Here is a 24,684-nt window from a genome sequence, read left to right on the forward strand (position 1 = left end):
TTTTTTGATGATGGCAATTCTGACCGGTGTGGGGTGATACCTCATTATAGTTTTGATTTGCATGTCTCTAATAGTTAGTGATGCCAATTATCTTTTCATGTGTTTGTTGGTCATCTGTATGACTTCTTTGGAGAAATGTCTATGTAGGTCTTCTGCCCATTTTTTGATTGGGTTGTTTGTTTTTTTGATATGGAGCTGTATGAGCTGCTTGCATATTTTGTAAATTAATCCTTTGTCAGCCATCTGTTCTTGCATGTTGTCTATTTTTTCTATTAGTGTCCTTAACATACTAATCATAGTTATTTTAAATTGTCTATCTGATAATTCCAAAATCTCTGCCATATCTTGGCTGTTATCTTCTGAATTTCCCTGTGTCTCTAGATTTGGGGTAGTGGTTTGCTCTGTGACCTCAATTCTCTGATGGGTCGAAGAAGTCATTGATTTTAAGTTCATTTAGTTTTTTCCTTATAGTAAGGGTGGGAGTGATAATTTCTAAGCTTTTTACACACCAAAGATAAAACCAGAAGCCTGGGTCTTTAAATTTTAATAGCTGTTGCATAATGACTATTCTTTTTCAGACAACTCCTACTGCACCTCCCAGCTCCCCATTCCTAGAAGATTCCAGAGGCCTGTGACCCACATGGAAGACTTCAGAGAACAACTTCCTTTAGATCTCTCCATTAGATTAATACAAGTAATGAATGTAAGCTCCAGGAAGCAGGGATTTTTATCTGCTTTTTTACCTACTGTATTCCCAGTACCTAGAACAGTTCCTGGCACAACAATGTGTACTGAGTGACTAATTATCAACTTCTCATTAGGGAAGCATTGAGTCCACCTTTAATAGCCCCAGCTAGCTCTCAGCTCTATGATGATCTGCCTTCCTCTGGGACACTCAGTTGACTGGCCTTGGATTTGCATTCCTTGAACACTGGAGAAGTAAGGCTGGGGGCGTGGCTCCAAATATAGGGTCCCTGTGTCTGCACACAGAGTCTGAATCAAGTAAAAACCCATTATTCTACTTTCTTCTAAAAAAATTCCCAAAGGCAACAGTTCACAACCTGAGATTAAAGTAGGATCCAATGGTTTACCTGAAAGGGAATTTCTATTCATTCAGGAATTACCCTGTGCCCTTTCTTGAACTCTCTGTTTTTTACTAGCTAGGCAATCCTTATAAAAGTTCTGTGAGATATGGTCTATCATGATCTCCCTTTTATAGTGAGGAACCCAAGTGGAGAGGTTATATCACTGGAATAAGACCAGAGAGTAAGTAATTGGTGGAACTAAGATTTACACCTAGGCCTGGCTTTCTTTAAAGACTATTCTTTTCAGAACTGGCAAAATGATGCCAGTGTCAAGGTGGGAGGGTTGACTTTCCCTGTTCACTGGGAAGTTAACAAGGACTGGATCATGACATAGGGCTAAGAGGAGGAGGGAGCAGAGGTCTGGGGAGAGGAGAAAAAACAGTTTGTTTTTGCGGTTGGGGGGGAATAGAATGCTTTTTTTTTTTTTCTGTCTAAGAACAGATGTGTTGGTAGCAGTTTAATACAGATGGAAACAAATACAATCCATATAAAAACAGGATTTGAAGCAGGAGGTGGATACAACAACCAAAGTAAAGTTAGAGCTTTCGGCCATGCAACTCAACACCTGAGTTCTCTTCACTTAAAAACCAAACTAGGGGGCTTCCCTGGTGGCGCAGTTGTTGAGAGTCCACCTGCTGATGCAGGGGACACGGGTTCGTGCCCCGGTCCGGGAAGATCCCACATGCCGCGGAGCGGCTGGGCCCGTGAGCCATGGCCACTGAGCCTGCGCGTCCGGAGCCTGTGCTCCGCAATGGGAGAGGCCGCGACAGTGAGAGGCCCGCGTACCACAAAAAAACCAAACAAAAAAAACCAAACTAGACGCTTTAATAGGTGTTCGTAGAGAAGGCTACAAAAGTATTGCAAAATGTTAGCCTTACATATACCACAAAAAAGAGAGAGAAAAACAAAATTAATACACCCCCTAGGCTAATCACAACAAGTTTTCCCTAACAGAGACAGACACTGAAAAATAGCTTTTTACAAGCTTAGCTTCAAGGTATGAGTACAACACCTTACAGCTCTCACTTGGGTGTTTCCCACTCATGCTCTTTTCAGTACAAACAAATAGGTTTATGTAATGGAATACATATTTGAAGAATTCCTTAAAAAAACACAAGTTCCATTTTATATATACAAATTTTTAATTATGTACTGAAAATAAATTACAGGAAAAAAATTTAAAATGCAACAGAGGACAAAGTCACAATAAACATTCCCACTGAATTCCCTTGGACGGGGGCGTGGTGAGACTGCAGTGCTCAAGAAGATAAATATCACAAATATAACAAAAACTTCAAATTGTCTATGCACTCACACACTGACATGAGCCACAAACATTCCTTCACAGGGACTGTACTCATTAGCCTACCACAGAACCAGATTTTGTCATAAACTACAAAACTTTTAATACAAAATCCTATTTATATATTTATAATTCATATACTTGCCCTATCTGTGATTTTAGAAAATAAAAGCTACACACTGTATAGATACTCTTTTTTTTTTTTTGCCGTACACGGGCCTCTCACTGTTGTGGCCTCTCCCGTTGCAGAGCACAGGCTCCAGACACGCAGGCTCAGCTGCCATAGCTCACGGGCCCAGCCGCTCTGCGGCATGTGGGATCTTCCCGGACCGGGGCACGAACCTGTGTCTGCTGCATCGGCAGGCGGACTCTCAACCACTGCGCCACCAGGGAAGGCCTGTATAGATACTCTTAACTCATAGCTGTAGGCAACATTTTTGGATGGAATTTCCGCCCAATAAAATTAATGGCATATTTTATGTACATGAAGGCTAAACTGCATAAAGACAGCTCAGTTTCCCAGATATGTTTCTCCTTTTAGGGCAGGTTTATAAATTTAAAAAGGCAAGACAAATGTACACCTCAGAATCACTTTCTTAGCTACAAGAGTTGTCATATAATTTCTATGAAGTTTCTGATACATGCATTTATGTAATACTGGTATTGAAGGCAGTAAAGCAATATATACTTTTAATGTCGTGGCTCAATAAAGGCTTCTTTGTCATTCCAATCTGATTCTTGATACAGTGATTCATAACTTCTCTAAAAATTAAAATTTCAATGGGACACTGTGTTAAAGAGACTCTAAATAGATTTCTTAAAATAGTTCCCTGAAATAGCCTTTACATAAGACAAATTTCACTAACATTAGATTAAATAAAAAGGGAAACAAAAGAATTAAACATGGCACAAGTGTGCATGAAAACTAATGCTCCTCAGCCAGTCTTCATGTCTTAGGAGCCATGAACAGAATGCTTAAAACCAACAAACAATTTCACACTCTGTGGCGGCCATCTGTGAAGCCAGTTATACTAAACTACTTCTACAGTTGATTGTAAACTTTGGTTTATTTTTATTTGAGTTCTCACTGTACAGCAAGAATGAAAAAAAGAAAGAGTGGAGTCCATGAAGAGATGAACTGTCAGTCTGTCTTTAAGCTGGCATGATGAGACACCTGGTCAGTCAGGTCTGCTTTGATAGAGTTTGTTACAGACTGCCTTATGTTTTCCTCCATGAAATTATCAACCAAGGGTCTTCAATACCTGTTCCCATAGCGTTTCAGCAATCTGATCAATCATTGTTCCAATTTCTCTGAACTCCCCAGAGTATTTAACATATGCCCAAGTACAAAGAGACGTCAGTGCTAACCCCATGACAAGGTTACACAAGACGGCTATAGAGTTTAGGCCAATGAAGCCAGTCAGTCCTGAGATTATATACATAGCAAACATGACTGCAAACAGTGTGGCAGGGGTACAAGCAACATAGAAGATATTTTTGCCATCATTGTGCTTTATAAAATTTGCATAGTTTCTTCTATTTCAGCCTCAAACCGGTCCTGATAACGACGGCAGAATTCATCTCCACCCATTTTTTTTTTACTGAACAAGACTGTTTAATTGCCACTTCCTTGAGATCCAGGTGTTTTTGCTCCAGAGTGCAATGTAAGGGTTGTCCCCACCGCCTACCTGCTCCGTACTTTTGCAATAGATCTCTCTTGCTCCTGCTACTGCAGCAAGATTATTAGCTTCAGCTGTTGCCTGAAGCATGGACTTTGGATGTGGAAGTTCCTCTCCTTGATAAATTTTAATGTAAGCCTTAAAGTGTTGTACAAGATCTTTACAAATGACTTTAGATCCACTTATCTCTTTTTCTAACAAATTTTCTGGGGCAAGTAGCAATGGAATCAGATTTTGAAGCTCTCGTTTAAACTCTTCATCAATATCTTTCAATGTCCCATCAAAACTAGGATTAGTTGAAACTTTAAGACCAGGATTTGGCAAAAGGAAGCAACCAAGATTTGAGAAACAGTTGTGAATGTGCTTCCTTACATTCTGTAGCTCTTCATGTTGACTTTGTTTTACCTGCAATCTCTTTTCAAGGAATTGTTTTCCACCTTCCAAACCATATGAATGTTCATAAGGATAACTCCAGTCTCGAATCAAAAACATTAATGTCTGAAATGGTTTCTGGTAGATTTCTTCCATTGCAAGTCTGCCGTATTCTGTAAATGATTGCAAGTGTTGAAGATCATCTTCTTGAATATTTTGAGACAAATTATATACCTGGACAGAGCCAGTCACAGTGCTCAGAGCAAACACTGTTGCACTATCTTTGATAGTTGACTGGCTATCGAAGGCACCCTAGGTATCCCTCAGCAGCACAGCCACTTTTGTTCCATTAGGTCTCTCGATCACATACACTTCATTCCAGATGTGTATGCCTGTTGTTTCTCTCTTGCAACCAACCCGCCATGTAAAGCCAGTCAATGGTTCATTGTTTCCACCAATCCAACTTTGAGAATCCTTGTTATACATATATCTAAGCATGAAGTCCAGTAGAAATGATTTCCCTTTAGGAAAAGCTCCTGCCATGGATACCACTACTATGTTAAGATCTCCTATGTGCTCCTGTAGCAATATCTGCTCCAAAGCTTCTTCATCAAGCTCAAAGTTATGGTCATCTTCATGTGCAAGAACAATCTATACTGGACATGGTTTCTTCATAACCTCATCAGAGTCTACTAGGTCATCATCTTCATAATTCTCACCTAGGAGGATCCTGGATAAGACGTGGTTAACCCCGGTGTTTGGGTCACTGGTTCGCCTCCGGCACTGCAGCCCCTCGTGTGGCTGCTGCCTCCGCGCTGCCTCGTCCCCCTCAGCCATCTTGGACAGATTTAAAATTAACTCCCCCTAGAATGCTATTTTATTTTTTTTAATTTAAGTATAGCTGATTTACAATGTTGTGTTAGTTTCTGGTGTACTATTTACAATAGCCAGGCATGGCTAAATGCCCATCGACAGATGAATGGATAAAAAAGACGTGGTATATACATATATACACACATGCGCGCGTGCACACACACACACACACACACACACGTACACACAATGGAATATTACTCAGCCGTAAAAAAGAGTGAAAACAGTTTCTCAACTGAACACTGGGCTGAGCTGGTCTTCAGGTTGCACTGAGTCTCAGATGGCATTTGGGGCGGGTATCTGAAAGTCCATGCTATGAGCATCTTTGTCCCCATGTTAATCCTCTCTTTCCACCCAGGCCACCAGGATGCTGCTTCTTCCCACCACTGTTGCTATGGTAACTGGCTGGCAGTCTTACATACCAGCCGTCAAACATGCTGAGAGAAGCCCGTTTGTACCACTAACTCAGTCATGCTGCGGAAAGCCGAATGGATACACATTCCAGTTGTGGTGGGGGACTTGATGGCTCTGGCCAACGGGTGCAGCCAATGTCCCTGAAGGCGGAGGTGTGGCTGCAAAAGAGCAGTAGAGCTGGGTCAGCTCAGATCTGGGTCGAGTCCTGCTTCTGCCGCTCAGTAGCAATGTGCCCTTGGGAGTCAATGAATTTCCTGAATCTCAACTTCCTTATCTGGCCAACAGGGAGGGCTGTTCTGCCCCCACAGAGCTGGGGCAGCAGTAAATGAGACCACAGGGGAGTGGAAGAATTGTGAGCCCTCACTGTGGTTTGCCATTTCGCAATCACTCTCAGGGTCGAGTCATTTCTCCCAGATGTGCAGGAACAGAAATCAGCGTAAGAAACTGGTTCCCTAAGGAAAGCCCCTGACTCAGCCCCTATTTGGTTCGGTTGCTGAGGGTGGGTAAGTGTGGGCTTCCGCTGGCTTCCAGAGGGCAGTGTGTCTGGCAGAGTTTCTGTCTAGACACTGGCTGAGGGCTCTGCCCAGCCTCTCCCCAGCCTCCTTGTTCCTGGGGCACAGATGCCTTACTATTCCTCAGGGCCAACAGCTCAGGATCCAGGAAAGCAAGAGGGCTTTTCCCTGCTGTCATGGGCTGAACTGTGCCCACTCTGCATTCATAAGTTGAAGTCCTAACCCCCAGTACCTCAGGATGTGACTGTATTTGGACATGAGGTCTTTAAAGGGGTGATTAAGTTATACTAAGTCATTAACATGGGTCCTAATCCAATATCACTGGTGTCTTTAGAAGAAGAGATTAGGACACAGACATGCACAGAGAAAAGACCATGTGAAAACACAGGGAGAAGATGGCCATCTACAAGCCAAGTAGAGAGGCCTCAGAAGAAACCAAACCTGCTGACACCTTGATCTTAGAACTTAACCTTCCAGAATTATGAGAAAATCAATTGTTGTTTAAGCCACTCAGCCTGTGACACTTGGTTATGGTAGCCTGAGCAGACTAACATGCCTGCCCTTCCTCCTCACTGTAAGTAAGAGAATTCCAGCTCCCATGGGGACCCTTGGAGACAGGGACCCTTCTGGAACCACCATGAAGTGGGACTCTTCATCTTGTTTCCGGTCGCTCTGTCTCTCACTGCTCGCTGGCCCCATCTCTGCACCTCTGCACTGGGGTTCCCAGGACCCCAACTCCATGTCTCCCCAAGCCTGTCCAGCTCACATACTGCCCCCAGCCTGGAGAGAGGGACACATTAGGGGCATAGGCTGCAGCTTGTAACACAGCTCTGGGCGCCACAAGTCCCATCTGTGACCAGTTCTGATTACAGTCACAGGCGTGATACAGAGCTCTTGTCCACTGGTGGTTCCCACTCCAGGCTCTCAGCTGCTGGGGGCTTCTCTGAAGCCAAAGGGAACCTACAGACCCTGTGCAAATGAACGAAGCCCAGAAGTGCTGGGCATCCACATCTCTAGGGGCAGACTTCAGGTGAGGGAGAATGGGAGCAGGGTAATTCTCCTGCCTCTGTCCTTCCTGGACCATCTAAGAGGCACTCCATACTCTTCTCAGGGTTCTGTGAAGTCAGTCTGTTGCTGACAGCGCGACGTTTATAATGCCTTTTACGCAGGCCTGCCTTCCATGTCTCACTCTCCCCAGCCCCTCATTCCTGCTTCCTGGCATCATCTCTCAAATAAACCACCCGCACCCAAGCCCTTGGGCTCTGCTTTTGGGGAAGGCAGATTTGGGCATAGCTTTACCACTTTCCAGCTAGGGAGCAGTATGGAAAGATTTCACTTTCCTCATTTGTAAAATGGGGACATGACTATCTCACAGGCTGGTTACAGGAGTTAAATGAGATCACCATGGTGAAGTGAGTTGTAAACTGTGCAAGGTGATCTCAAAGCTAATATTTGTTATTATTTTTAGTTTGGTGGTAGCATAGGTCCTTCCTTCACTGTTCTTTCATTTAAAAAGAAGAAGAAAACCCCACCTCCATCTCATTCCCCAGGGTCCCTTGTGCAGGTGAACATCCTTGAGGAGGAATGGGTGCTAAGGGGTTGACACAGCCCTGCCCCTCCCCCTCCTTCCCCAAACAGCATCAGTGTTTATCAGTGGGCTTCTATAAAGACAGCTGGCAGAGAGGGCACTGAGTGGAGGAGACACAGGGGTGGCAGGCCTTTCTAGCCCAGCTGGCGTCAGTGCTGTCTGTGTGTCGGTGTCACAGACTGGGGTTGGGGCTTATGCAGGAGCCCGGGGAGGAACAGGATGGAGGCCTCAGATTGCCTGACACAGCCCTGGCCCTCTTCCAGGAGCCCCTGCTGCGGGCTACCTACCTGGCTGCTTCTTGCCCCTGCTCCAAAGGCCGACTTGGCTGTTCCCTGCTCTGGGACCCTGCACTGACCCAGGAGCAGCATTGAGACCCTCCTCCTGGTTCCCGCTCTTCTTGCACACCCTCCACCAGAGCCCTGTGCTTCTGCAGACCAAGAGCTCCTTGAGAGGAGGACTGCATCTCTGCATATGTGTTCAAGCATCTAGAACAATGACTGTTGGCCAACAGTACAGGCTCGACAAACATTTGTAGACCGACGGCTAAGGTATGCCTGGGGGGGACAGTGGGAGGCAAGCAGGGAGTCTTCACTCAAGGTAACTTTGGCTGGCACACAAAGTCCAGAATGCCAGGAGGCAAGTCAGGAGGGGTAGGATAAGGGGTGCGGGGACAGAGCTGCTCACAGAGCAGAGACGTGAAGGCAAAAGGCCACGTGCAGGATGCAGTGTGGGTGGGCTGGGGTCCGAGGGGCTTCCTCAGGCTGGCTGGAGCTTTAGCTTAATTCTGAGAGTTCTTCCAGTGTGAAGGGCCAGAGCGAGTGGGTGGGACAGTCAGAGAAGATGCCCTCTATATACACTTGGCCACCATCCCTACCAGATCAGTCCCCGAGAAGCTGATCCCCCCAGAAGCTAACCAGATCTCTGGTTGAATACTGCTGAGTCCCCTGCAGATACAGACAGGCCCCAATGCAGTATCTATGGTGTCGGGTGCTGGGCAGGGGCAGATGCCACGGATCATTGCTTGTGTGAGGCTGGGCAGTGGGTGTCTCTCTTCACTCACAGAGCTGCTGCCCAGAGCACCCCACAGGGAATGCATGACGGATGGTTGGATGGATGGATGGACGAATGGTGTTGGAGTTGCTGAGATATGATAGTTAGAGAACAGAGAATGCTGAGGGTCAGTCAGGAATGGCACCAAGCAGTCCTCCCCACACCTGTCCCTCCTTCTGTGCCACCTCCCAACAACGGCACCTCCTCCCTCCCTCCTTTCCACATGAGCCAGACACCCAGCTCTGTGCATTCCATATTCTTAGACTGTTCTGTCTCTACCACCACTATATTGGTCCAACTTCTCATCAGCCCTTCCCTGAACTGTTGAAATGTCCCCCTGCCCTGGCCTCTTCCCCCTGCCCACCGGCTTCCCCTCCCAGAGCCATCCTGCTGGAATCTTAGAATGGCCTCACATCTTCCGTGAGCTTCCCATATCCAAAACCAGAGAATAAGAACCCATGATGGCTTTCTAATACAACTTGGCGAGGCTGAAGGACACGTCCCAGGCTTCCCTTTCTTGTATGTTTCCCACAGGCTACAGGGAGATTCTTGGGAGATTTGAGAGACTGAAGGGAAGCAGCAGCCATTTTGCAGCACGTGGGCATTATTGCTGATAAGCTGATTCATCTCATTGGCATGAAGCAGCAGCTAGACCTGCCATTGTCCCTCCTTCCCACAGAGCCTCTTCAGCTTCTCTGACTCCTGGGCCATGTACATGTGTCTTCAGCTCTGTGACAAAGGTCTGGAATTCTGCAGAAATACTTTGCAACACCAAAACCAACTGCGTGGACATCCTCAGTGCCTTCCCTGTCCGGCACTGCCAACCATTGTCCATCTTTTTTCTCCACCATCTCTTGAACCCACTGTCCCCTTTATATTCTTACTGACTCAGATCCTCAAGGAGGCTACCTGACCTCCATTCGTCTTCATTCAGTTATTCAACAGTCATTAAGCATATACTGCATGTCAGACATCATTCTAGGCACTGTGAAAACAGCTCTAACCTTAACTTTCACCCTTCCCTCCTTATTCTAAGTGGTGCTTGAATAGTGACCAAAGGGGTAGTAGCAATAAAGCCTGCAGAATAGAGCCTGTATCTTAGTAGGAGAGGGGAGACAGATAGTAGATGAAATAGGTAAGTAGGAGGCAGGACTTCTAGCTATGTCTGAGTGATGAGGTCAGCAAAACCTCTTCGCCAAATGCAACTATAAATCTGGACAAAACTGACAAAAACAACCATTTCCATACTCTGAAATTGACCAAAGGCACGCAACAATCACTTATGCTTGAAAAACTGCTATACTTTAGGTAAGAACAGTGAGAGTCTGTGGTGTTCTTGCCAAAGGGTGCTTCTATCCCACTTTCCCCAGCTCAGTCCTCACAGAGGTTCTGCCAGGGTGGGGCACATCATGGGGACCAGCAACTTTGCTGACGAAGTCAAAAGTGGCTTATTCAATTTTGAGCAGTGGGTGGTGCCTACACCCAGAGGCATTGTCAGTGGAATAGACAATCTTGGCAGCAAGTGAATGGGGAGAACTAATGCTGTGTCTGAGTTTTTAGTCATTGTTGGGGCAAACATGTGCCTGGCTTAGGGTGCATGCACGCGCAGTGGAGACCAGAGAGGGCTCAGGGTACCCATACACTCCTGCCAACCCTAAGACTGTGGCAAATGCAGAGGTAATGTGAAGAGTCCAGCAGAAAGTAAAAGCCAGGGCAAACTTGAAGAACTTGAAAACAATCTGAACTTTGACTGCGTTTCCCTACCTCACGCAGATCTACTGGCAGAGAATGGAAGTTCTACTAGTTCAAGGTTTGAATGCAACATCTGTCCAATCATTGGCTGATCACTGAACTACACAGAAACAGAGGTGACCCCTAGGAAGCCAGTTTAAAAATAAAAGGAAGAATAAACAACAAATATAACCAGAGATATTAGTGACTGCATATTGTAGAGGAGACAGATTTAACAGATTTATCCCAGGCAAGTTACCAAACAATTCAACAACAACATTGTTTAGGTGAGTAAATTAGAATTCAGAGTTCCTACAATACATTATCTAAAATACCCAGTTTTTAATTAAAAAATCATAAGTGTACAAAGGAAAAGGAAAGTGTGACCCATACTTAGGAAAAAGGCCAATAGAAACTCTCTGAATATTCCCAGATTTTTGTATTTAGCAGACAAATACTTTTAAAAAACCCTATGTAAATACATTTAAAGAACTAAAGGGAACATGTTTAAAGAATTAAAGGGATGCATGATAATCATGAATCAACACATAGGGAATCTCAATGAGATAGAAAATATAAAAAAACAAATGGAAATTCTTGAGTTGAAAGTCCAATAATTGAAATGAAAAATTCACTAAAGGGGCTCAACAGAAGATTTGAGATGGCAGAAGAAAGAATACATGAACTTTAGAACAGAGCTATAGAAATAACCCAATCTGAAGAATATAGAGAAACACGGAACAAAACAATTGAAGGAAAAAGAACAGACTCTCAGAGATCTTTGAAGCAACAATAAGTATGCCAATATATGTGTAATGCAAGTCCTAGAAGGAGACAAAAGAGAGTAACAGAAAAATTATTTCAAAAAAATAGTGGCTGAAAACTTCCCAAATTTGATGAAAAATATCATGTTTCACATGTAACCAACTTAAAATATCCCAAGCAGTTTTAAAATACAAAGAGATTTATAGTTCAACACTTTAGAGTCCAACTCTTGAAAGATAAAGAGAAAATCCTGACAGTGGCAAGAGAAAAACTTGTCCCCCTCATCACATGGAGGGGGACATCAACACGATTAACAGCTGACTTCTCATTTGAAACAATGGAGGCTAGAAGTGGAAGGCCATATTCAAAGGGCTGAAAGAAAAATAAAAACCATTAACCAGGAATTTTGTATCCAAATAGCTGTCCTACGAAAATGAAGGCAAAATTAACACATTCCCAGATAAACAACAACTAACAGAATTCCTTGCTGGCAGACCTGCCTCATAAGAAACACTAAAGGAAGTTCGTCAGGCTGAAAGGAAATGACACCAGGTGGCGACCAGCATCCACAGGAAGAGATGAAGCACACAGGAAATCATAAGTACATGGGTTAATATGAAAGACTCTATAAATATAGATTTTCTCATTTCTTCTCTTAACATCTTTTAAAGACTTAACTGTGTATAAAGCAATAATTATAATAGTGTCCTTTGGGGTTTATAAGACATAGATGTAATACATATATGACAATAATAAAACGAAGGAGAAGAGAGGAAATGGAACTACCTTGGAGCAAAGTTTTTATGTTTCACTGGAATTAAATATTAATCTGAAGTAGATTAAGATAAAATGCATATTGTAATCCCTAGAACAAGCACTAAGAAAATGACACAAAAATATAGTAAAAAAAAATCAATAAAAAATTAAAGTGGTATACTAGAAAACATCTAATACAAAGAAGATGGTAAAGGAGGAACAGAGGAATAAAAATAAAGGAGACATATAGAAAACAAGTTACAAAATGGAAAATGTAAACCCAATCATATCAATAATTTCATTAAATGTGAGTGGTCTAAATATCCCCATTCAAAGTGCAAAGACTGTCTTCATGAACTAGCAAGATCTAATTATATGCTATCTATAAGAGACACACTGTAGATTCAGTGATACAAACTGGTTGAAAGGAAAAGGTATGCCATGCAACAGGAACCATAAGACAGCTGGAACTGGCTATATTAATATAAGATAAAATAGACTTTAAGAAAAGAAACATTACAACAAAGAGGAACGTTTTACAATGATAAAAGGGTGAATACATCAGGACGCTATAACAATTATAAACATACACAGACTTAAAAAAAGAGCCTCAAAATACATGAAGTAAAAAGTGACAGTAGACAGTTGAATAATAAGAGTTGGAGATTTCCCTACACCAATCTCAATAAATGACAGAACAACTAGACAGAATATCAGTAACAATATAGAAGGCTTAGACAACACTATTAACCAATTTGACCTAAGTGATATATATAGGACACTCCTTACAATGACAGCAGAACATACATTATTTTCATGTACATATGGAACATTCTTCAGAATATGCCCTAAAATAATAAACCAACTGGTGAGTGTATAAGCAAAATGCACATCCATATATTATTCAGCTAAAAAGGAACAACTACTGATACACACAAGAACATGAATGAACCTCAGAAACTTTATGCTAAATGAAAGAAGCCTGATGCAAAAGACCACATATATAATATATATGTATATATGTATATATAAAATGTCCAGAAAAGGCAAATTTATAGAGACAGAAGGCACATCAGTGGTTTCTCAGGCTTGGGGGCAGGAGAGGGGATTAATTGCAGATAGTCAGGAGGGAATTTTTCCGGGTGATAGAAATGTCTAAAAACTGGATAATGGTGATGGTTGGATAACTCTATAAATTTACCAAAAATTATTTAATTGTACACTTAGAATGGGTGAATTTTATCCTGTGTAACCTACATCTCCATAAACTGTTAAAATATAGAAATATATGGGATAATAACAAATGCTATGAAGAAAAATAAAGCAGAGAAGGATAGGAATGTCAGGGCGGGATTCAACTTGTGCAGTCATTGGTGTGGTTTGCCAACACTAACCCTAACCCTCCCTTCCAGGCATGTGGTCGGACTGTACTTCCTGGACCCCTCGTGGGTAGTTGGGGCAATGTCCAGGCTGAGGGTTTCACTGCTGACATGAGACCCTTCTGGAGCTCAAACTCTCCCTTTGCTATCTGGCCTCGCCACCAGCAGCACTTGAAATAATGGTTGTTCCATTAGCCTGGGTCTTTGAGTCACTATGATGGGCAGGTGACCCGTGACCCAGTTACTGTGTAACTTTTCCCATTGTGCCACAGACAGGCAGTCAGTGAAAGCCTCAAGAGAAGGTGACATTTGGGCAAAAATCTGAAAGAGGTGAGTTTGTGAGTCATGTGGCTATCTGAAGGTTAGGGTGCTCTGGAGAGAGGGGAGAGCACATGCAAAGACCGGCCATGTCTGAGGAAGAGCAAGGAGGCTGGTGTTGCTGGTGCCAAGCAAGCGGGGTACGTAGGAGATGATGTGATGGGTAATGTTGGGCCGGGTGGAAGAGTGACATGGGGATCCACTGGGGTGTGTTGAGTGAATGACAGATCTAATCTGATTTAGGTTTAAGAAGAGCCTGTTCCAGTTGCAATATTGAGAATAGATTAAAAGGCCATGGGTAGAATCAGGAAGACCAGTGAGGATGCCTTTGTAAGAATCCAGGTGAGAGCTGACTTCATACCCAGCTGCCATGACATTCTTCCTATAAACAGTTCTGATCAGTCCTATTCTTACAACTCTCAATAGCTCCCTATTGCCCATAAGAAAGAGTCCAAGTTTCTCAAAGTGACATCAACCTACCTTTCCTCTTGTATCACCCACCACTCCCCTTCCTATATCTTCAGTTCTCCTCTCTCTGAATCTCCTGTTCTCCCAGGACATACTCTTGCCTCCCTACCTGGGATCTCGTGGTCTCCTCACATCCCTGTATCACAGCAGGGAGGGGTGAGGGTATGCTCTGGAAGAAGGAAAAGTAAGCAAAGCCACAGAATTGGGAAGGCCTGGAGAAGGGGTGTGATGGAGGATGCCCATTCCAAGCTGCCCCCTGGCCTTGGTCCTGAAGGTCAGCTTGTGGGCCAGGGAACTGGGGACCTGTAGGAATGGCTTCAGAGCTACCTCCTTCGCTGTGGACTCTCTGGCCTGGTATGGGCAGGAGCCACCATCTTGCTTCCCACTGTGAATCTGACATCCAGTGGCTATTCATGGAGGGTCAGCTAACAGGGAGAAGTCACCACCTTGGCAGAGAACCAGGCAGCTCAGTGAGCAGAAGTTTGGGAAGCTGGGAGCAAAGAGACTGCACCTGGTCAGACCAGGCAAGACAGTGGCACAGGAAAAGCTCACAAGAGGTGGAGCTAAAGGTGGTGCCCATGGCTGGGTAAGAGTTTTAGCACAGCGCCCCCCAGTGAGAGGCCAAGACCTGTAGAGGTTGGCCTCTGACTTCCTGCTACATGGCAGGTCCTCAACTTGGCAAAATTATAGGCAAAGTGGTTAAGTGAAGTACAGAAGCTCAATTTAACTCCAAAGAATCTTCTGTTTGCCCCAATTCCCTGAAAATCTCAGTTAAAAGCAAGCTCAAGTTCCCCAATAATCTCCTCTAGAATATATGGGGGGAAAGAGAGAGAGAAGAGAGGGTCAGAGAAAGAGAGAAAGACAGACAGATAGACAAAGACAGAGAGAGAGAGAAGAGACAGGGCTGAATTAGAGAGACCAGAGACGGGGCAGGACACTCCCGTGTTGGCTGACTCTCCCGTCCTTTCTGAAGCTTCCATAGAACGGCACGGCTCCTCCTTTTTCACAAGGCTGCCGAGCTGTTTGTGGTCAGATAATAATTTAAAAATTAATTCAGTCTAAAGGAATAAAGTTCCAACACATGCTATAATGTGGATGAACCTCAGAAACATGACTCCAAGTCAAAGAAGCCAGACACAAAAGGACACACGCTGTATGATTCGATTTATAAGAACTATCCAGTATAGGTAAAGCCCATAGAGAGAGAAAGCAGGTTAGTGGCTGCCAGGGCTGGGGGAGGTGGGAAGCAACTGCGTCATGGGGGTGGGGTTTTTTGGGGGGTGATAAAAACGTTCTGGGGGCTTCCCTGGTGGCACAGTGGTTGAGAGTCCGCCTGCCGATGCAGGGGACATGGGTTCATGCCCCGGTCTGGAAGGATCCCACATGCCGCGGAGCGGCTGGGCCCGTGAACCATGGCCGCTGGGCCTGCGCGTCCGGAGCCTGTGCTCTGCAATGGGAGAGGCCGCGACAGTGAGAGGCCCGCGTACCGCAAAAAAAAAAAAAAAAAAACGTTTTGGAACTAAAGAGAGATGGTGGCTGTGGGACACCTTGAAATTGCCACTGAATTAATTATTCACTTTAAAATGGTTAATTTTATGTGAATTTCACCACAACAAAAATTTAATTCAATCAAATTCTTTAAATTTAGGTATCTCATGCAATAGCTCATTTGTCGTTTTCTCAAACGATTAGCATCTGTACTCTGAAGCCGGGGACATCTGCTACACCATGGGAATCTGGTGGCTGGAACCTTCCACAAAAGTGTGACGGTGACTTGTCCTTTCAACTCAGATGATGCCATAAACCCAGATGAGAGAAAAATACTGGATATTTTACAGACCACTCCCCCACCCCAATGCATTAGGACTAAACAGAGGCAAAGGCTAATCTCAGCTGCTCTCCACCCCCTCTTGTAGAAAGGAGGCTCCAGAGAGGTTAAACATGCAAGAAGGGTCCCACAACACGTGTCCAGCCCAGAGTGGACTTCTGGCGACCTGGCTCTGTGGACCCAGAGCTTGACTCAGCATCCCTGTGGATACCTGTGCAGACCATAGCAAAGGCTGCTCTGTGGTCTGGGGGCTCTTGGGCCTGGCTACACACTAGGTTCACCTGGGAACTGCTGACATCCACCCCACACCAATTAAGCCTGATCTCCAGTATTCCAAAATGCCTGGGGAGGGAATTCTCTGGCGATCCAGCGGTTAGGACTCCACGCTTCCACTGCAGGGGGCACGGGTATGATCCCCGGTCGGGGAACTAAGATCCCTCATGCCACGTGGCATGGCCAAAAATAAAAACATGCCTGGGGATTTTTAAAAGCTCCTGCATGATTCTAACATAAAGCCAGGTTGAGTACCACTGACTGTGTTTCTCCTACTAGTATCCGGGATTTCAATCATCACCTGAATGCACCCAGGTCCAGAGAACGTGAGATGTCACTGCACAAACGCTCAGCCAGCACCTGTTTGACTCACCGAGCTAGTCAGCACTTGTATGACCACACAGCGGTTTGTCCCACTTTGTCCAAGTTACCTCCTGGACACTTTACTGAGGACTACTGAACCATCCTCATTGTTTCTGAATTAACTGCTTAGCTGGATTGTTTCCAAGCAAGATACAGGGCAGCCTCAGAATGCACAGCCTTCCCTGTGATGGCCTTTTGCACCCATGGTCTGTGGGCACAGTGATTCTTACAGACTCTGAATGTCATCAGAGCCCTGAGCCACTGGAGCCAGGGTCCCTGACAATCGTGGTCATGATGAAGGCTCTGTTTTTCAGGCAGACATGAACCAGCTCCTGAGTTCAGGGGTGAGGGCTGAGCCATCAGTCAGTGCCTGGGCCCTGACCACAGACGCCCCTAGGTGCTCTCAGGTTACAAGACCAAGACAGCTTCTTTGGGTGGCCACAAATGACCCCATCCCTCAAGCAAGAAGCCAAGAACCAAGGTAATCATACACCACATAGAATAAAATAACTTCTTACCGAAATACCTGGCTGCAAACGTTCTTCTTTTGCTGGAAGCTGTCGGCAACATAACGAAGCTGGCAGTCTATGTGCAAATATCTTGTATATCCTTTTTATAAAGAGCCAACCACATCCTCAAGCAGACACGCTAATTCTTGTTTTCCAGTAACAGGAGATCAGCATCTATAGAAGAGAAATATATTTAGAATGCCCTTTATCTGGTGTTTTCTTGGGTTTCCAACAAGAAGCCTCACTGTGAGGAATTAGTCCCTTTAATGCAAGTGTACCAGGGGTCTTGGGATGGCCTTGGGCAAGTCAGACCTCTGGGTATCAGTTCCTCAAATCTGTAAAATGGGAACAAGAATGGGAACAACCCCTCAGAGTGAACGATGGGTCAACGAGATGGCGGGTATAAAACAGCAAAGCCCTCCACACGTCAGATGCTATGTTTGATCTTTTCAATCAGATGGCCTGGATTTAAAAGGAGCTGTGTTTTCCAGAGAGCTTCAAAACAGCTACAAACAATAACCTGCAAACGTGCAATGTGACTTCCAGGACTCTCACCTGATGTGCATGGCAGTCCTGTTAGTGGAGAGACGGAGGATGCGGACCCCACCCCTAGATGGAGAAACAAAGCCCCAGCAGCACCCGTGGCAGACCCCCACCATGGTACACTGCTGCTAACGGCATGGCTTCTCATTCTATTTCTGGAAATTTAGCGTCATTATTTCATAATTTACAGTTGTGGAAAGTGGAAAAGAAAAATCCTGATTAGGAAACAGCCAAGTGACATTTATGAAGCCCTCAACATCATTGACATCGTGGTCTTGGCAATCTAAGGGACAGGCAGCTCCCGGGGTGGGGGGGGGGGTCAGTGTTATCGTGTTTAAATACACATGGAGTTTATACAGTCTGAGAAGCAGCTCTTGGTGGGGACACCCAACAGAATGTTCTCCCAACTACCCTTCTTATTTCCTTTGCTTCCCTGCCTCTGCTGTGTTGAGCTTGTTTCGTGTTTGTGATTATAGAACCAATCACTGTTATGCAGATAAAACAAGCATAGCCAGCACTCATTGTTGGCGTGTCCCCTCCACCCTGGGGCTGTGGGCTGCTGGACAGCACTCCGCAGGCTGCACTGGGGCAGTGTCACCTTGCTCCATGCCTTGGTGACCAGGCACAGCTCCTGCTGCTGGTGTTCTGAGGGGAGCATTAGGACAATCCAGTGGAGGGGCCAAGCTGCGCACTGGGGAGTGACCTGGGGCAGCTGGGAGCAGAAGCTGGTGGGTGAGAGCAAAACTGCTTGAAGAGAACAACAAAGCCCCAACCAGAGATGCCGGTGTGCCCTTGGGCCCAAGTGAACGGTGGTTTGGCTTGCAAAGGGAAGCCGGGGCAAAAAGCAGAGTGAGAAGAGTGATGGAGCCCAAAGTACAGAGGAGGCAACAGAGCAGAGCCAAGGAGCTAGAGGAGCGTCAAGCCTGAGACCCTTGGAACTGGGACAGACCTAAGAGGCCCTTGGGGACAGAGTGACATCTCTCTGTATACTCTAAGCATCCAGGGGTGGGAGGGTGACGGAGGGGGTGGGGAGTGAGAGGAAGAAGCCCATCCCATGACCCCATGACCTAGTGTAGTAAGGGCTTTAGAGTTTAAAAATCTGGGTCCATGTCCAGGTCCAGGTTTTTTTTTTTTCCCTAGTAGTGTGAATCTGGATGTGTAGCTGAAATAGGGTTACCAGATTTAGCAATTAAAAATACAGAATGCCCAGTTATATTTTTAGTATAAGTGTGTTACAAATATTTCATGGGACATAATATCTACTATAAAGGTATTCCTGGTTGATATTCATTGTTGATAACTGATCTGAAATTCTGATTTAACTGGGTGTCCTATATTTTAGCTGGCAACCTATATTTTAGCTGGTTACTCAGCCTTCTGAGTATCCATTTTAGCTTTGGTTAAAAGAGGATGATCAGGTAAGAATCTTTCAGTTTCTGGAAAAAAAAGACAATCAAAATTGGCTTAAAAGATAAGGGGGTATATTTTGGCTTCTTTAGTGAGAAAGTTCTTGTGATATGGACTTCAGGTATGGTTAGATCCAGCAGCTTGACAATGTCAACCAAATCAGGTTTTTTGGGTTTTTTTTTTTCTTCCAGTTCTCTTGTTTGCTTCCTGAGGTGTCTGCTTCATCTTCATCAAGGTTGCCTTATTATTAAAAAAAATGCTGGAGGTGGAGATCAAGGTGGTGGAATAGAAGGACCTGGAACTCACCTCCTCCCACAGATACATCAAAACTACATCTACATGTGGGACAATTTTCACAGAATACCCACTGAACACTGGCAGAAGATCTCATATAACCAAAGCTGCAAGAAAGATCACCACGTAATCGGGTAGGAAGAAAGAAGAAAAAGGAATTGGGATAGGACCTGTGCCCCTGGAAGGGAGCTGTGGAAGAGGAAATGTTCCCTCACCCTGGGAATGCCCTTCACTGGCTGGGAGATCAGCCAGGACAGATAGGGAGCTGTAGAGGCTCAGAGAAGAATGCAGCAGCCAGTTTGTGGCAGGCAGGGCAGAGACAAACCAGCACAGATGGTCCTGGCCACCTTGCTGCACGTCCTCCCAGCCCGAGTCGTGCACCTGCTGGTGTGCACAGTGGCTGGATGTGGAAACTCGAGCTTCAGTGGACAGACCAGGGGAGAGGACGTGATGTGGCTGCATGGAGACAGCCCAAAGGGCCTGGAGTGTGGCCAGGCTGCAACTGGGGGTGTGTGCAGGACAGGACCCAGGTCCACCTACGAGCCCCATTGTCAATGCATGTGAAGGGCGAGTGGCTGGCCCCACCACAGCAGCCTCAGCACGCTCAGAGCAGGCGGCTCCACCGCCAGGAGATCTGAAAGCACGCAGGCTCTGGCAGGCTGCCCACATGTGGAGGTGGGGCTGAAATCGGAGCCAATTCCCCATGAGTGCACAACTTGGAAAGCGGGGCTGAAATCTGAGCTGGTTCCCTGCAGCTGCAAGATTTAGGTGGAGACGTGTGAGTGCAGCACCTGCAGGACATCCCAGAGGATTACTGGCGCTCCCCTGGCTAGGATGGGTCTGACATCAGCAGTGGTGGGTTTTCTGGGTACACACACTCAGAAGCTGATTCCCAGCACTCCCATGGAGGGTCTGGGTGAATGATTACAGTGGGTGCTGGTGGATCTGTGCCAACGGCTTTGTCAGCACAGCGCCTGAGGGACATCCGGGCTGATTGCCTGTGTTCTCATGGCTGAAGTGAGGCTGAGGGAAGTGCCAACAACAGTGTACTTTGTGAGCACACACAGTGGGTGACAGGTGACAGCACAGAGCATATGTCCCAGTGGACATCTCCTGTGGAGGAATACTCAGTGGCTCCACCCCCAGCAGGAGCGCTCCAGTCCCACCTACCTCCCACTGAAGCTTAGAACCAGATCTGGGGGCTTCTACTCCAACAACTGGGGAGCAGACCCTGCCCCAACAGGGCTGTGACAACCATAGAGCAAAGAGGAGGCCCTGCTCAACATCCAGTTCAGGCTCTGGTCACCACAACACCAATCACATCCCCCATCAAGGGGATAATGGCCAGCACACCCTAAGGAAAGACATGGCAGGCGTCCATACCAAAAAGCCCTCGCACCAAAAACATTAGACTCACGAAGGCTACACAGGGACACTCCCACATAAAAACAGCCCTTCAAGCCTACAGTAGATGACTGTTTCTCCTAAACTCAGAGTCAGAGAAATATAAGTAAAATGAAGAAGCAGAGGAACCGCTCCCAATTAAAAGAATAAGAGAATTATCCAGAAAAAAACAAACAATGAAACAGACCTCTCCAGTCTGCTAGACCCTGAGTTCAAAAAGGAGGTAATAAAAATATTGAAGGGATTAAGAAAGGCTATCAATAGAAACGCAGATCACTGTAACAAGGAACTAGGAGCTATAAAGAGGAGCCAGTCAAACTTAGAAAACTCAATTGCCAAGATGAAAACCAAGCTAAAGGCAATAAATAGTAAACTAAATAATGCAGAAGAATGAATGAGTGGTCTGGAAGATAGAATAATGGAATCACCCAATCAGAACAGCAGACAGAAAGACAAATTTTAAAAAATGAAAGCAATATATGAAACCTATGGGATAATATAAACATGCCAATCTATGCACAATAGGGATTCAGAGGAGAAGAAAGAGAAAAGGGGATCAAAAATGTATTTGAAGTAATTATAGCTGAAAAATTCCCAAACCTAAATAAGGAAACAGATATCCAGGTACAGGAAGCACAGAGGGTTCCAAACAAGATGACCCCAAACAGACCTATACCAAGACATATTATAATTAAAATGGCAAAATTTAAAGATAAAGAGAGGATTCTAAAGGCAGCAAGAGAAAAACAAAGAGTTAGTTACAAGGGAACCCTGATAAGGCTATAAGCTGATTGCTCTACAGAAACATTGCAAGCCAGAAGGGAGTGACAAGATACATTCAAAGTCCTGAAAGGGAAAAACCTGCCACGTAGGATACTCTACCCAGCAAGATAATCATTTAGAATAGAAGAAGAAATTATTTTTCAGACAAGTAAAAACTAAAAGAATACAGCAATACTAAACCTGTTCTAAAAGAAATATTGAAAGGTCTTCTTTAAATAGAAAAGAAACAAGAATCTATAGGAAACAGAAAATCACAATAGGAAAAACAAATATATAAAAGGATTGTAGATCACTTAAGTAAACAAGTACATAGATTTTTAAAAAATCAAAAAATTTTGTGAAAGCAATTATAACTATAATGAACAGCAAAAGGATAACATTAAGATGTAAAACAGGACTTCAAAGTCATAAAATGTGGGGGAGGGGAGTAAGAAAGTGTAGGGTTTTTGTAGAAAGTGTTTGAGCTTATATAAACATCAGTGTAAACCAAGTAGCTATAGTAATGGCTTAACATACTTGAAAACCAGGGTAACCACAACTCAGAAACATATAATTGATTCACAAAAACCAAAAAGAAGAGAAAAGCATAATACAAAAGAAAACCATCAAACCACAAAAGGAAAAACAAAAAGATAAAGAAACAAAGAAGAAATACAAAGAAATGAAGGAATCAATTGGAAAACAAGGTTCAAAATGGCAATAAATACATACTTATCAATAATTACCTTAAATGTTGATGGACTAAATGCTCCAATCAAAAGACACAGAGTAGCAGACTGGATAATAAAACAAGAGCCTACAATATGCTGCCTACAAGAGACCTACCTTAGGGCAAAGGACACACATACATTGAAAGTGAGGGGAGGGAAAAAGATATTTCATGCAAATGGAAATGACAAGAAAGCAGGGGTAGTAATACTCATACCAGACAAAACAGACTTTAAAACAAAGGCCATAAAGAAACACAAAGAAGGACACTATATGATGATAAAAGGATCAATACAAGAACAGGATATTATACTCATTAACATATATGCACCCAATAGGAGTGCCCAAGTACATAAAACAAATACTAACAGAAATAAATGGAGAAACTGATAGGAATACAATAATAGTAGGAGACTTTAACACCCCACTGACATCAATGGACAGATCTTCCAGACAGAAGATCAATAAGGCAACAGAGATCCTAAATGACACAATAGAATAGTTAGACTTAATTGATATTTTCAGGATATTACATCCAAAATAAGCAGAATACACTTTCTTTTCAAGTGCACATGGAACATTCTCTAGGATGGACCACATACTAGGACACAAAACAAGCCTTAACAAATTTAAGAGGATAGAAATTAGTTCAAGCATCTTTTCTGACCATAATGGCATGAAACTAGAAATGAACCACATAAAGAGAAAGGAGAAAAAAAACAATTACATGGAGACAAAACAACATGCCACTAAAAAACCAATGGTAACTGATGAAATCAGAGGAAATTAAAAAATACCTTGAGAATAATGACAATGAAAACTCAACCATACGAAATCTATGGGATGCAGCAAAAACAGTACTAAGAGGAAAGTTTATAGTTATACAGGCCTTCCTCAAAAAATAAGAAAAATCTCAAATAAACAACCTAACCTATCACCTAAAAGAATTAGAAAAAAAGAACAAACAAAACCTGAAGTCAGCAGAAGAAGGAAATAATAGAGGTCAGAGAGGAAATAAATAAAACAGAGATTTAAAAAATAGAAAAAAAAATCAATAAAACCAAGAACTATTTTTTTGAAAGGATAAACAAATTAGACAGACCTCTGGGCAAGCTCACCAAGAAGAGAAGAGAGAGGACCCAAACAAAAAAATAAGAAATTAAAGAGGAGAAATAGCAACCAATACTGCAGGAAAAAAAAGAGAGAATATTATGAACAATAATATGCCAACAAATTGGACAACCTAGAAGAAATGTACAAGTTTCTAGAAACATACAGCCCACCAAAACTGAATCAAGAAGAAATAGATGATTTGACAGACTGATCACTAGAAGTGAAATAGAATCTGTAACAAAATAACTCCCTGCAAATAAAAGTCCAGAACTGGATGGCTTCACTGGGGAATTCCACCAAACATACAAAGAGGAACTTATACTGATCCTTCTCAAACTATTCCAAAAGACAGAAGAGGAGGGAACACTCCCAAAGTCATTTCATGAAGCCACCATCACCCTGATACCAAAACCAGAAAAAGATGCTACAAAAACAGAAAACTACAGGCCAATATCTTTGATGAATCTAGATGCAAGAAATCCTCAATAAAATATTAGTAAACCACATCTAAAAACTTATAAAAAGGATCATACATCATGATCAAGTTGGATTAAACCTAGGGTCACAAGGATGATTCAACATATGCAAATCAATCAATGTGATACATCACATCAACAAAAGAAAAGACAAAAACCACATGATCATCTCAATAGATGCAGAAAAAGCATTTGATAAAATTCAACATCCATTAATGATAAAAATACTCTCACCAAAGAGGGTATAGAGGGAACATATCTCAACCTAATAAAAGCTATTTATGACAAACCCACAGCCAACATAATACTCAACAGTGAAAAGCTGAAAGCCTTCCTGCTAAAATCTGGAACAAGACAAGGATGCCCACTCTCACCACTTCTATTTAACATAGTATTGGAGGTCCTATCCACAGCAATCAAACAAGAAAAAGAAACAAAAGGTATCCAAATTGGAAGAGAGGTAAAATTGTCATTATATGCAGATGACATGATATGATATATAGAAAACCCTAAAGACTCCCCACAAAAACAACTAGAATTGATAAATAAATTTAGCAAAGTAGCAGGATACAAGATTAACATACAGAAATCTGTTGCATTTCTTTACACTAACAATGAAATACAGAAAGAGAAAGTAAAAAAAAAAATCCCTTTTAAAATTGCAAAAAAAAATACTTAGGAATAAACCTG

At 43.7% G+C, this 24,684-nt stretch overlaps 1 protein-coding gene and 1 pseudogene across 4 annotated transcripts in view; both read right to left on the reverse strand.

Annotated features, from left to right (window-relative positions):
- Positions 1-24,684, reverse strand: part of ARHGAP22 (Rho GTPase activating protein 22) — a 237,923-nt gene that overhangs the window by 209,353 nt on the left and 3,886 nt on the right. For all 4 annotated transcript variants that reach the window (XM_049697151.1, XM_049697153.1, XM_049697155.1 and 1 more), the window contains exon 2: positions 17,276-17,440. In XM_049697151.1, the coding sequence (XP_049553108.1) occupies positions 17,276-17,327 (52 nt within the window). In that variant the 5' untranslated portion in view covers positions 17,328-17,440. The remainder of the gene's footprint in view (positions 1-17,275; positions 17,441-24,684) is intronic.
- LOC101270122 (atlastin-2-like) lies at positions 2,775-5,291 on the reverse strand (annotated as a pseudogene).

The sequence above is a fragment of the Orcinus orca genome, chromosome 14 (genome assembly GCF_937001465.1).
Source record: "Orcinus orca chromosome 14, mOrcOrc1.1, whole genome shotgun sequence".
NCBI lineage: Eukaryota > Metazoa > Chordata > Mammalia > Artiodactyla > Delphinidae > Orcinus > Orcinus orca.